Below are 14,548 nucleotides of genomic sequence, written 5' to 3'. Positions count from 1 at the left end.
CAGCTTTATGGACTTAGGGCATTAAAGCATAAAAAACAGCGGACGGAGAACAGGTTCGGAACACATGGCGTCAAACGCGGGGACCCGATCTCATCAGATCGCACGGGCTATATATACTGTTAAACGATTACGTTTTTAGGTGCGCGGGCCGTGTTTTCAAAAGGGCACATGAAAGGGCTTAGCGCGCGAGAGAGAGAGAGAGAGAGAGAGAGAGAGAGAGAGAGAGAGACAGGCAACGGCGACGAGGAGGCCCAAGCAAAAACGCTTTTCTGATGAGCTGCAACAATGCACTCACTCCCACGACATCAGCTCTCTGTTGGGAGTCTCCTCCTAATTTCCTCCATCCATAATAAAAAGAGCTACATTAAACAGTGCCATTAGTGCCAGCAATTTGTTTTATTCTCCACAGAAAGAGAAATGTTATCTGTGGCGGACAAACTTAACCCAATTAAAGCTCATTGTGTATGGGGGCCTTGCTGGGTCTTCAGCTGATGCCTAGGAACGAGGGCAGAGGCAGCCAACATTGGGGAGGGAGAGGGGGGAAAAGAGAACGATTGGAACACGTCTGGAGAATTAGGGAAAGTAGGAGAGAGACAAATGTGCTTTCAGGAAAAAAGACGGGAAGAGAAATTATGTTTTTGTGCACATCAAATCCCTCCCAAGATGGTTTGATAGAGGAATACAGCACAAAATGTGCACTCAAAACGAAAATGCACGGATACACCGGCTGAAGGATTCATGTGAATGTGGAACATTTGCAATAGAATAACAAGGGCAGGAAGTGCATACAAAGCCACACGTTCTGAGACACTCGTTCATACCTTCACATTTTTGCTGTTAATTGTTGTGATAACACCTCTCGATTACAGGGGTTTAATTATCAACATGTTTGGCTGTTAGACCAAGTACCTGGCACAGATCCTGGTGAAGGGCTCAAGGTTTCTAATGAAGATCTCACTCACAGCAGCATACAGGAGCTCAGTGTGGTGCTGTCCTAACAAAGAAGCACATTGCGTTTAGAGACGACCTGGGTGTCTGTGAATTCTAACACAATAATACCAAGAATATTCATAGTGATACATTTTGATTGATATCCAGTTGTGAGGGAATGGCAAGTGTGTGTCTCTATGGGGGAAAAAAAGTGATTCTGTGTGATTGCGGAATTACAGTAACTGAATCGCATGTCGTGAGACACAAATGAGGCATGTCTTGCACTTCCGTTATAGGGCGAAAGCTGGTTTCAGTCCGTTTGACTGGTAATCCTTTCGTCTCCTATTGCATTTATCAGCTTTAGTGGAGCTGTTTTTTGCTCGCTTACCCAAAAAAGGCCCAATCAACACCTCCCAGCTGGTGAAATGAAGCAGAACCGGGCCTCCATTACTTTGAGACGTGATGGATACTTCACAGCTGCGGTTGAGTGTCTGTGATCAGAGAGTGGAGAGACAAACAGCTGTAAAACATGCCCTACTAAAGACATACGCACATTTGCTGACAGTGTGTGCCATTAGGATATACATGCAGTGTATATACATGGATATGAATGTACAGTTTCCTACTCAACTACTTTTACTCTCACGCAGGGCCTAATGAAATCTTAGCACGTATTTGACGTAGAATTCTGAGAGGAAAAATCCATCCATTTATTGTTTGAGTTGCTCTGAAAAAAGACAATAAAACGTTAATAAAATAATTATTTTGACATAATTCTCATTTGAGTGGCATTTACTATTCAACCATGAATTATGTCTTTGAAATATCTAGTCTTATTTGTATATTTGCTTTGTAATTCAAGTTTAACTTTGTCCTCAAATACAAACATTACGTCGTCTGAATGCAATAATGTCTCGCCCAATTTTAAAGGACGTGCACAAACTAACACAAATGCCGATTCTTATTATTATGAAATTGCACTAGGAACAAGTAGCTACACTCAGCAAATGTCAGCAAGCCTTCGATTTATCTCCCAATGGTTCGTTTTGCGTGAGGAAATTATATTTACTGTTATTGAGAGGAAATAAATTCGCGCAAGCAATGTGTTTCAGAGAGCGAAAACAATTTGTAGTGTTCATTTTGTGTTTAAATCGTATTAAAAGCTGCATTTCAGTGTTTCTCCTTTCAAATGAAATATTCAAATAAAATATAACCAAATATAGCCTACTCTTTCTGTAATATAAAAACAAGCGCTGTTTTGAAGTTTGATATACAGAACCCTAAATTAAACATTTAACGGCTGTGTTAAATGTATGTTATGTAGGTCTACAGCGCTCTCTAGTGGTTTAAATGAGCTTACACTCAGATTAGCCTCGTGTTTTACTGCTTCAGTTTTTTCTCTGTGGTGATTAAACAGTCTTAAATACTGCAAAAACACAATATCAAACACTTATATTAAATTGTAATGTTATCAGGATTCGATTAATCTCCCCTTATTTAAAAGGACAGTTTACCCAGAAATTTACTTACCCTCATTTTGTTCCAAATCTGTTTGACGTTCTCACGTGAAATGAGATGTCCGAGGCAAAATAATGATACTGACAAACCTAGTCACCGTTTCCTTAACGCTGGATCTTTTTCCGTTTAGTATGGGAACGGCTTTCTGACTATTTATTCACGTAATTGTCAGTTGTGGAATTTACTGTTGACTGATTATGGAAGCCATTTTCGCTAAATAAGAGAAGAAGAAAAAAGTCACGTTTTGGTAAATCATAATTATGATTTATGACAATCGTATAATAATTCTATTTTTTCCCTCATAATTTTTCTTTTTTCTTTGTCAAGTTCAACTTTTTATGTTATAATTATTATGACTAATATAATTATGACTTTTTTCTATTTTATTTAATCAATTATGACTTTATTGTTATTTCACATTTTTTGTCATAATTATGATCTACCAAATAATGACCTTTCTTTTCTTTACGTGACAGAAATGGGCTTCCATAATTTAACTATATCTTTCTACCCCTCTTTAGGTTTATAAATTGACCCTACTTCACATTTTTTCAAAACATTTCCTTCTCATGATGTCATGTCTTATGTAGGCTAGTAGAAAACTCTTGGTGTCTATCATTAGGATCTATCAATTGTTCAAAGGAGTTCATGAGAGAAGAGTTAATTACATGCCCTCTTAGTTAAACCACCCACTTGAAGACAAACCCATAATGATTGTGATAAAGTTTTTAACCTTACCATCATAATACTGAGGAAATTATCAGGTTGTTTTAATGTCATATTTAAGTCAGACCTGTTTCTATGTATGTTTGTTAAATAAATAATTCACCATAAACTTAATCATTATTTACTCGCCCTCATGTTGTTCGAAATTGTTATGAAATCTATATTTCTTCAGTGGAACACAAAAAGTAAATTTTTGAATAATATCTTGGCCATTTTTTCTAAATTAGGAAAGTGAAAGGGGCAATCGAGCTCCACAATAAATAAAAAACACCATAAAAGTATTACAAATGTGATCCGTACAGTTTTCTGAGCATATGCGAAAAATTTATGTAGAAATTGACGATTCTTTTGAGATCTTTTCAATTCAATCAATTGAACCAGTTAAAACAATTGGTCTAAATGATTTGTTCCTGCACGTTACATAACATTATCCCTACTGTCAAGCACGGTGATGGCAGCATCTTGCTCTGGTGTTTCTTAAGCAAGAGAAACAAAAAAAGATTGAGCCAAAATCCACAAGGGGTGCCTGTGTTAGTCAGCCAAAGATCTGTTCAGAGCAGCGACCCCTTTGTCAGTAGAACAATGTTCCAAAGAATAAATGACTTCAGTCCAATAAAAAATATGTGGCATGACCTGAAAATTGCAGTCAGACGGCACAATTTAATTCGAAATTGGAGTGAATTTGTACTGAGAAACATGGAATTGAATGGAATTTTTGACCAGTCAAAATGTACATGATCAGGCCGAAAATAAATTAAAAAAATCTTAAAAACAAAAACAATGTATTCCAAATATATATATATATTCTTATCTCTTTTCTTAAAATACAAAATATATTTTAAAAAAAAATTATGCAGTAAATGGTTAAGATTTTTTTTTTAATGAACAATTTTTATGCTTTTTATAATTATCTTAAAAAAACGATGTTTTTGTGAATATGGTCCCTAGAAGTCAAAACTCATCTACCGTTCATCTAAATTCTAAATAGCCTTATACCAAAAATTGTATTTGAAATACATCCAATCATTGTACAGAGAATAGAACTGTTAAACACATTCAGAAAACTCAACTTATGTCACTGAAATATTTCAGATTTATTCTAAGAAATTAGTTTACACCTGTGGAAATAAAGAGAACACCACTGTGGCTTTTTCCATATCGGTACATCTTTAAACATCTCATGGGATCCTGAAAGAAACACAAAAGGCAGGTTCCTAAAATAAAAAACGAAAAACAAACTTCAACTTCACACAAGTATCACAAACTGCTTAAGTCCAAAATGTAAGAACTGTCCCACGTGACAACACTGGCCTATGATTTAATCGGGTGTCCTGAGAGAATCAAGGGAGCAGGCGTCGTGGCGGCCGCGGACCTAAACCTGGAAAAAAAAAAAAAAAGGAACCAAAAGAAAAGAAAAATCAGAAAAATTAGTGACAGATCCTTCCACATCAATAGTGCTCTAAAAAGACTTGAGAACATGAGAAAGTGCTGACCTGTTGGGGCTCCCATATGAAGGCTCCTGAGTGAAGGTGGCGGTGCTCTAGGACCATGGGGTCCATTCTGCGGTGGGGGTCCACAGATAAGAGGCGTCTTATGCAATGCATGAGAGCCCGGATGCTGCAATAGTCCTCTAGAGGACTGGAAACCAAGAGGCGGAGTGTCAAGCAAAGCGGCACGGGTGGGAGAGGGCCAATGTATAGGTGCTGGGCCTAAGAGAGGTTGCGGCTTGTCAAGACTGTAAGTGGCTACTGGCCCTCTAGATGGCTGAAGATTAAATGAAGGACCGTGAGAGACTGAAGGGGCCCGAGAAGGTAAAAGACTGTGGTGGGCAGTTGGTCTGTTGGAAGGTGGCTTTAGATTATGCATTGAAAGCAAAGGAGGTGGTTTCGTCTTAGGATATGAGCCTGGAAACACAGAGAATACTGTATTCAAATACCACGCAAGTATCACAAACAGGTTCAACAAATTAATGTATGATTTTTTTTATTGGCCCATATTGATAGGATAGCATCTTGCAGTTGATGGAGATTTGTGGGTTCCACCACATCCCAAAGATGCTCTATTGGGTTGAGATCTGGTGACTGTGGGGGCCATTTTAGTACAGTGAACTCATTGTCATGTTCAAGAAACCAGTTTGAAATGATTCAAGCTTTGTGACATGGTGCATTATCCTGCTGGAAGTAGCCATCAGAGGATGGGTACATGGTGGTCATAAAGGGATGGACATGGTCAGAAACAATGCTCAGGTAGGCCGTGGCATTTAAACGATGCCCAATTGGCACTAAGGGGCCTAAAGTGTGCCAAGAAAACATCCCCCACACCATTACACCACCACCACCAGCCTGCATAGTGGTAACAAGGCATGATGGATCCATGTTCTCATTCTGTTTACGCCAAATTCTGACTCTACCATCTGAATGTCTCAACAGAAATCGAGACTCATCAGACCAGGCAACATTTTTCCAGTCTTCAACTGCCCAATTTTGGTGAGCTCGTGCAAATTGTAGCCTCTTTTTCCTATTTGTAGTGGAGATGAGTGGTACCCGGTGGGGTCTTCTGCTGTTGTAGCCCATCCGCCTCAAGGTTGTGTGTGTTGTGGCTTCACAAATGCTTTGCTACATACCTCGGTTGTAACGAGTGGTTATTTCAGTCAAAGTTGCTCTTCTATCAGCTTGAATCAGTCGGCCCATACTCCTCTGACCTCTAGCATCAACAAGGCATTTTGGCCCACAGGACTGCCGCATACTGGATGTTTTTCCCTTTTCACACCATTATTTGTAAACCCTAGAAATGGTTGTGCGTGAAAATCCCAGTAACTGAGCAGATTGTGAAATACTCAGACCGGCCCGTCTGGCACCAACAACCATGCCACGCTCAAAATTGCTTAAATCACCTTTCTTTCCCATTCTGACATTCAGTTTGGAGTTCAGGAGATTGTCTTGACCAGGACCACACCCCTAAATGCATTGAAGCAACTGCCATGTGATTAGTTGATTAGATAATTGCATTAATGAGAAATTGAACAGGTGTTCCTAATAATCCCTTAGGTGAGTGTGTATATATATATATATATATATATATATATACTTTTTTCATTTTTTTTTTTTTTCATTTAGCACTGTATTTCATCCTGTGCCCTAAAAACAAACCTTGCAATCCCATGTGATGTCCTGGGGGTGCATCTCCTGACCCTGAGGGTGGGTTTGTCTGCTCTCTTGGTGGTCCAGAACCAGCAGGCAGAAGTGGTGGAGGCTTTCCTAACCCTGGAGGCAGGCTGTTGATCACAGGAGCAACCTCACTGTCAACTTCAGCGGAAGATACTGAGGAAGAAAGAACAAATAAGTAATAAAGAGATGTTTCTACACAAAAATAAATACAATGCATACACAATGCAATTTTATAGACTGGCTGTGATCTTTATTTAATTTTATTGTGGCTCGGATTATTATAATAATTATTTAATAATTTAATTCAAGTCACATATTTATAAAAACTAGAAGAAATTAGAAATAATTTTGTGCACTAAATTGACCAAAAAATCATTTTTCTTCAGGTGCGTGGAGCCAAGGGAATATGGAAAACGAGGAAGAAATATTCTTGCAAGTCAAATATTTATAATTATACATTATTTAAAATATAAAATGTAAAATGTATTATATGAATAATTCATATTTTAAATGTTAAATAAATAAAAATTAATACATATATACATATACATAATTTAATAAAATTATATACAAGTTAAACAAATTAAACTACTAAGACTAGAAGTAAATAAATTATATAAATACAATTATTTACATGTAATTTAATTATTTATTTTAAATATTCATATTTTAAATAAAGTGCTAGTGACAGACCGATATATCATCATTGACAGTCCATGCTTGGTGGATTAACAGAAATGCTTCAAAACTTCCAGAGTAAATATTCTACATTTAAAAAAGAATTAAAAAGAAATAAATTGTGTATTATTATTAAAATGTGTATTGAATTTGATCATTCATAAATACATCTAGTTTAAGGTGATTCAATAATAATAATGTGCAAATTAAGAGCAACATGAGAATTACACACTTATGAAGACAACACAATTTGAATATGAAGGTAACTAGGCCAGGACATGGAAGCATGTTCACCTCGCAGATGGTCCTGGCGGTTTTGAAGATACTCGGCCAGTGTGCTGAGCTCCTCTGGGTACAGGTGCAGACCTTCGGCCAGGAGAAAGAGCAGGTGGCGGGTGGCAGAGGGAACAGTGTGGCGCTCCAGCTTGCCACGCTCCAGGTAGTCCTCCGTCAGCTCAGCCGCCCGTGCCGCGGCCTCCGTGGGGTCCAGCACACGCCGAGAACCGCTCAAGCGCCTGAACTCCACAATCACAAACTCCATGGCCTGTTCTTTGGGCATGTTTCGATGAACTGCAGAGAGGCAGAGGAAGGGTCAGCCAGAGGAGGGAGGGGGGTTACATATGGCGCTCAGTGTGAGCCGCTGCAGTCTAAGCAGTGCGCACAAGAGTTCTACCTCATCAGCAACATGCTGCAATCTGGCAACCACTGCTTAACCCAATTACCACATTCAATTCAGTATGCGCTCAAACGACTCGTTCATGAGCGCGCTTGTAAGTTTTTAGTAAAGGACAGATTTAACAGATTAGAAGTTTATATAAGATTGCTTTTAAAAGTTGTTTTGGACCAAATGTACTGTGTATAATATGAGGAAGCAATGTGCATGAGATAAATCTTTTAGACTTTTGATCATTGGTCTTGTTCACAATGTAATTCAGTTTTGACATTCAGCAATAACGAATTCCTTCACTGGGAACATTCAACAATTCAGTTCACGCGTTTAAAAGGAATGATCTGCGCTTTAATAGATTCAATATTGAAGTGAGGCTAAAACAGTGTAACAATTTTGATAATATTTAGTAATGCTCTACATTGACCGTTTTTTAGCCCATTCGGAGGATGTCAAACATGTTTGATATTTTGAGCAGGTTTTAGAACACATATTGTTTTTATTTGTCATACATATTCTGTTGTGTTCGAAACGATTTGTAAGTCTGGTAGTGTGTGATCCTCAGTCGTTTCGTTTTTCTCTGTAACCACAGTTGGTGAGTGTATGATGCCTAGTGTCTGAAAATGTGTATACCAGCCTTCAGAGAACTTACCAGCAAGGTGAGGTTTTATAGAAATATAAATAAAAAACATTAATAATAAAAATAATATGAAACATCTGAAATACATTATATATTATTAACAGTGTTTTTTTAAATCAAGTGGTGGGCATTAATTATAATATCAGAATTAAGGGCATTTCAACTATTTTAATGTGGTGTTATTGTGATTGTTTAGATGATTTTTACATATGTGTGTCTAACACAACACATTGATGAATCATTGCTTGGTTTTAATGGTGCAATTTAAAGATTTAAAAACTGTTGATTGGTAACATATTTGTACCAAAACCTGTTATAATAACGTATTTTTTTGTAAAGAATGTATGCTTAATTTATTTGGACCATTCAAAATGATCTTATGAATTATGTTTGTGAAAAAAAAAGAAAAAAAAAGAAAAGAAAGAAAGTGTAAAACCGGGGCAAAACTACAAGCTGTTGTATGGTTTAATTTGGGGGATTGTGAATAATTTTTTTCATCAAAACAAAGGACTTGAGAAAAAATAAGATGAGATGTGGCCGTAACACAGCTAAAAAAGAAAAAAATTATAAATAAAAAACTTTAGAGGGGAATATTTTTTTCTTTTCCCTAAGGTTATTTAAAAAAAAAATGTTTTTCCACAACTATTTTATAACAAAGCATGTTTCTACTCTAAGATCCGGTTTGTGTGTTTGCAATTTAGTTTTTAACTACCACAAGATACACAAACAGCTTTTTTTGTAAAGTTTTGCAGTTCATATAAATGAATTATCTTTTTGGGCTGTTCTGAAAGTTACAGTATATTTTTAGAATATATCAGTGCCTGTCTTTTTGGTGCAATCACAGGAGTAAATGATCACACTAGTTCATACTTAAAAAAATGCCCACCACCAAGTCTAGGGTATTTTCTCTGTAGCTACTATATAAGGTTATTTAACTATTGTTTGAAGTACATTTAAGTGGTTTTATTGGGAGATAAATTGTGGGAGTCAGGACTTACTTTTGAGGGACTCTGAAAATATGATTACTGTGCACGAGGAGAGTGTTACATTAGTCTGCTCGACAAGAATACATAAGGGGGAACCGTCGGAGCGGACATCTTGGAGGGCCCGGGTCAGGCCTGATTCCACCTGCAGGTAAAGCATTTCCACCGAGAGGCCACGTTCCTGCAAACACTGGCCTATCGATTTGGGGTAATCCCTTTGAAAGAAGAAGAAGAGATCTGGTTATTGAGAACCATGCTTCAGGGCATGTCGTGAGGAAATGTGAGGTTGTTGAGTGTGGCCTGGCTTATATATGCAGTAATGAAAGGGTAGAGATTTAATGAATAATGAATAAACCAACACAAATCTGCTTAGCATTATAAACATTAGAAAATAAGATAAGGTTGTTTCATTTGTTTTAGCTGAATAAATGCTTTTGTGTGTGGCATTAGTTTTCTCCGAGAGAAAAAAAAAATCCCAAAAGACATCAAAATAAGTGAAAGTTACATACTAATATCATAATTTTACACAAATTTACACAACTAAATGACTAGTGTTCAAATACTGTAAAACTGATTTGATTCAAATTTGAAATATTTCTATCAACACATTTATGACAAGAAATATTAATCAGATCACTTAAATGGGACTGTCTATTTTGTTTCAATAATGGTATATCATTAAAAACAGAAATATGCATTTTATGTAATGTAAATTAAAAACCTCCATGTTTAAAGATGTATTTGCCCTTTTGTTAGTAGAACGTTTGAGTTTTTGTCTAATTACTTGATATGAATATGGCTTGATTACTGAACATTTTGAATATCACCACTTCTCAAAGAAGCTCCTTTGTATTATGGTAAATTAACAAGGATTGTCTGGACATATTTATTCTTTCATGGAAAATGTGAAAGTTTGTTTAGGAGACAGAAAATGTACACGAATAAATCAGTCATGTGCAAAAAAAAAAACTAATTCTCCCTGCAATATATATTGTATTTTATATATAAATATATACAGTACCAGTCAAAAGTTTGGAAACAATACTATTTTTAATGTTTTTGAAAGAAGTCTCTTATGCTCATCAAGCCTGCAGTTAAAACAAAAAAAACAACAACAACAAAAAACAGTAATATTATGAAATATTATTACAATTTAAAATAATGGTTCTCTTTTTTAATATACTTTAAAATGTAATTTATTTTTGTGATGCAAAGCTGAATTTTCATCAGCAAGTACTCCAGTCTTTGGTGTCTTATGATCCTTCAGAAATCATTCTAATATGCTGATTTATGATCAATGTTGGAAACAGTTGTGCTGCTTAATATTTTTTTTATAACCTGAGATACTTTTTTCAGGATTATTTGATGAATAAAAAGTTAAAAAGAACTATTTATTTAGAATAGAAATCTTTTGTAACAATATACACTACCGTTCAAAAGTTTGGGAACAATAACTATTTTTTTAAAGAAATTAGTACTTTAATTCAACAAGGATGCGTTAAATTGATAAAAGGTGATGGTAACGATTTAGAAATGTTTTTATTTTGAATAAATGCTGTTTTTATGAATAAATGCTGTTAACGTTTTACTCATCAATGAATCCTGAAAAAAGTATTCAAAAAAAATATATTAAACAGCACAACTGTTTCCATCATTGATAATAACTGAGTATCAAATCAGCATATTAGAATGATTTCTGAAGGATCATAAGACACCAAAGACTGGAGTACTTGCTGATGAAAATTCAGCTTTGCATCACAAAAATAAATTACATTTTAAAATATATTAAAAAAAGAGAACCATGATTTTAAATTGTAATAATATTTCATAATATTACTGTTTTGTTTTTGTTTTTTTGTTTTTTTACTGCAGGCTTGATGAGCATAAGAGACTTCTTTCAAAAACATTAAAAATAGTAATGTTTCCAAACTTTTCACTGGTACTGTATATGTATTTTTTTTTTATGAGAATATTTTAAATGTCTTTTTATTATTACCCTCTTTTAGAAATGTGAAATAGAACATTTAGAAAGTTTAACAGCAGCATAAAAGCATACTCTTACTACAGTTTTTATGGCAGGGCTCTAAAGACCCCAATTGAATGCATCACATGACACAGTGGTACCATAAAATGATGCAAGGTTTGTACCACCATGTGTTTCCGCAGCTTTGAGATTAGGATTCAGAAGTCATATATAAAAATTTGTTTGTTGAGGGGGGTTGCTTGATTTTAATTTTTTGTGAGACCACGTGGTGTAAACATTTGTGTTTGATTTGCTGGATAAATATAATTTACATAATATACAAATCCATTTTTAAACTTTTTTATTTATTATTAACCTCTTTTTGGAGAATTTCTAGAGTTTGGCAAAATGTTATGCTCAAAGGTTTCATTTTATGCTCAAAGATTTTCATTGTTTTTGTCCACTGGAATAGCAGTGTAAAATAGTGATATTAGTGGATTTTATTTATTTATTAATTTATAAGGATTATAAGGAGACTGAAAGTGAATTGTAAAGAAAAAGGGTGTTCACACTTGGCATGTTTGGGTCGATTAAAACGTACCCTGGTGCGTTTGCTCTGTTAGTGTGGTTCATTTGCGGTACCATCCGAACCCTGGTGCGCACCAAACAAGCAGACCGAGACCACTTGCAAACGAACTCTGGTGTGGTTCGAATGAAATATGAACGCACAATGTTCACACACACCTGTTTTTTCTCGCCATAGTCACCCATCACAGTTCAATACCGGCATCAGAACAGTGTCTTCTCGCAGAAGATCTTCGTTTACGTGTGTGACGGAGGGATTCCTGCCATTATTTTGACTCCTTTACACATTTTACAAGCTCTTCACGAGTTCTCAGCTGGTCAAAATATCATCATACGTAGCTACACGCGTACAACGAGCGCATTTATCCCAGCACACAGCATTGTTTTGGATTTTCGTTAAGTTCCGTCGCGAAATAAACGTAATAAATCAGGTTGTGAACATGTACCTAGGTTCGGTGATAAAATGCCTGTCTGAACGTTAAGCGGACCAGGACTAAATGTTCTCTTTTTTTGGTCCGGACAAAACAAACCGAACTACAAGTGTGAACACACCCTAAATAGTGGACACATTTTTGCCTAATAATGAACATTTAGAATACTGGATTTAAAAAATAAATAAATTTTAAAGGCATATTTAATTTTCATTTAATTTCTCATAAATTATTTAAATAATAGCATATCCAACAGAATTCAAGGATGGCTCCTAATACAAATCTTAATCCAAACACCAGAGACTTTTCAGAAAACTAAAATTGCACAGAATGGGTAAACATTCCCATATTTTCATGTGCTAACTCTGGGAAAAAAAGTTTGAAAATTGCATTTCCATTTAATACATAAAAGAAGCAAATTTCACACAATAATAATGCGAGAGAATTTTACTGCTATTTGAGGCATATACTCACACATCCTGGTTATTCACAGACAGGACGACACAGTCTGCAGGCTGTCTAGCTCCGTCTCTGTGTAGCTGCTGCAAGAACTTCTCATATATGGCAGTGCGTTGAACTGATGCCTCGTATTCTTCAGGTGAAACAGCTGATGCAAACAAAGACGCTCAGAAAAGATTTTCCACAACAGAAACAGCAGTAGAAGTGCGAAATCAAGTTCTTTAATGAAAAACCATTATATGAAAAATAATACCCGTTGACTGATGCGGTGAATGCTCATAGTCAGCTGTGCCAGAGTAGTCAATCTCTTCTTCTAAGCTTTCAAAACTTGAGGTATGATTGGGGGAAAGGCGTTTAGATGGAGTTCAGATCAGTATTGAATCGCTCACAAAGAAGTATATGTATATTTGGGAGAAACAGATATGTGAAAGAAGAATCTATATAAGGGTTTTATAGACTTAACACTGTTTTAGTCACCTCTCAGATTGTGGAAGGTCATCTTTTCTGTCCTCCCTCATAGGATATGGTGTTCTTCGAAAAGATCTGAGAGGATTTAGGACACTGCATGAAGTAAATCAACATGATTATAATTAAAGGGATAGTTCACCCAAAAATGAAAATTCTGTCATCATTTACTCTCCCTCAAGTTGTTCCAAACCTGTATGATTTCCTTTCTTCTGCTAAACACAAAAGAAGATATTTTAAAGAAGGTTTGTAATTAAACAGTTGCTGGTCCCCATTGACATCCATAGTATTTTTTTTTTCCTGCTATGGAAGTCAATGGGGTCCATCAGTCGTTTGGTTACCGACTTTCTTCAAAATATCTTCTTTTGTGTCACCAGAAGAAAGAAAGTCATACAGGTTTGGAACAACTTGAGGGAGAGTAAATGATGACAGAATTTTCATTTTTGGGTGAACTATCCCTTTAACATAACATCAGAAATGTAAAACGTAGGCTGTGTGTTAAAACCTAGTGAGTTGCCAAGCTAGAAAGCACTTTAAAAAAATATTAACTCTTCAAATGTTGCAAACATAAATAGTCAAACGACCTCTAGCCCAGAACGAGGCAGCTCTCAGTGTTTTGAAACAAAGCCTGTAAGTTCCTCACATACCTTCCTCCACTATGTTTTGGTGGTGGTCTTCTGCCCCCAGCTTTCTGCGCCCACGCCGACATTTGGTCTCTTCTAAATGAACTGCAGTTTAATAAATTACAATAAACAATCTAAATTTGCATAATATCGCGCCGCGCGAGACACAATTGAGTTTTGGTTGCACGGCAAATCCAGCATCTACTCAACTATTATTTTAATAAAACAACCATATATATGGTCTACAGTTAAAATAACGTCTAATACTTGTCAAACTATTGTTATGAAAGCACTGAATTGTTGTGTAGCCCATCTTACCTGCGTAGATCTTCGGTTATATTCCTGCTGCTTTATATCGCGATAAATGGATTAATTTGTCATCTCTGCACGAGATCAATAAATATAAGATTATTTTTAGATGAAAATTGGGTATAATAGAGATGAATAAGAATCACTGATGAGGGACTCCGCCAAAGGACCTGCAACACACTCTCGATCCGACTTCCTTTCGATGAACAAGTGTATTTGAGGAAGCGTGTGGCGCCTCCTATCGGACAGGAAGACCAACGACGAGACCAATGACGTCACCACACTGCCTGCTCAGTCCTGCGCCTTCTTTATGTGGAGATGTGATGTTTATTTAAGTATGCTGCTAAGGACTATGAGGCATGCAGCCGTCATTTAGTTACTCAGGAATGCAATTTGCAACAGAT

General features: G+C 36.1%; 1 protein-coding gene across 10 annotated transcripts; it reads right to left on the bottom strand.

Annotated features, from left to right (window-relative positions):
• Positions 1-3,816: 3,816 nt before the first annotated feature.
• LOC308695168 (uncharacterized protein) lies at positions 3,817-14,449 on the bottom strand. 10 transcript variants are annotated; one of them, XM_081373177.1, is made up of 11 exons: positions 14,154-14,367; positions 13,860-13,940; positions 13,225-13,290; positions 13,001-13,074; positions 12,763-12,895; positions 9,325-9,524; positions 7,314-7,589; positions 6,324-6,494; positions 4,668-5,078; positions 4,486-4,552; positions 4,247-4,388 (listed from the first exon to the last, which is right to left on the bottom strand). In XM_081373177.1, exons 2-10 carry the CDS (start codon positions 13,919-13,921, stop codon positions 4,515-4,517), a joined length of 1,431 nt encoding a protein of 476 aa, XP_081229303.1. In that variant the 5' UTR covers positions 13,922-13,940; positions 14,154-14,367; the 3' UTR covers positions 4,247-4,388; positions 4,486-4,514. The 10 variants fall into 10 exon arrangements, with proteins under 10 accessions (XP_081229301.1, XP_081229296.1, XP_081229298.1 ...); XM_081373173.1 differs by having other exon boundaries at positions 4,249-4,388; positions 13,225-13,308; XM_081373178.1 differs by having other exon boundaries at positions 4,249-4,362.
• Positions 14,450-14,548: the final 99 nt, after the last annotated feature.

This window comes from Scardinius erythrophthalmus (genome assembly GCF_964197995.2).
Source record: "Scardinius erythrophthalmus genome assembly, chromosome: 8".
NCBI classification, from domain to species: Eukaryota; Metazoa; Chordata; class Actinopteri; order Cypriniformes; family Leuciscidae; genus Scardinius; species Scardinius erythrophthalmus.
The sequence above is the reverse complement of the archived record's forward strand: the minus strand, read 5'-3'. Positions and strand labels throughout refer to the sequence as shown.

What these genes read in the sequence shown, in the direction of transcription:
- LOC308695168 (XM_081373170.1), bottom strand. Translation starts at nt 13,921, where the DNA reads ATGTCGGCGTGGGCGCAGAAAGCTGGGGGCAGAAGACCACCACCAAAA. An exon ending in GACCTTCCACAATCTGAGAG is followed by an intron (nt 13,075 to 13,224) that starts GTGACTAAAACA and finishes TCATACCTCAAG; the next exon opens with TTTTGAAAGCTTAGAAGAAG. An exon ending in ATTTTCAGAGTCCCTCAAAA is followed by an intron (nt 7,590 to 9,324) that starts GTAAGTCCTGAC and finishes GCCTCTCTGCAG; the next exon opens with TTCATCGAAACATGCCCAAA.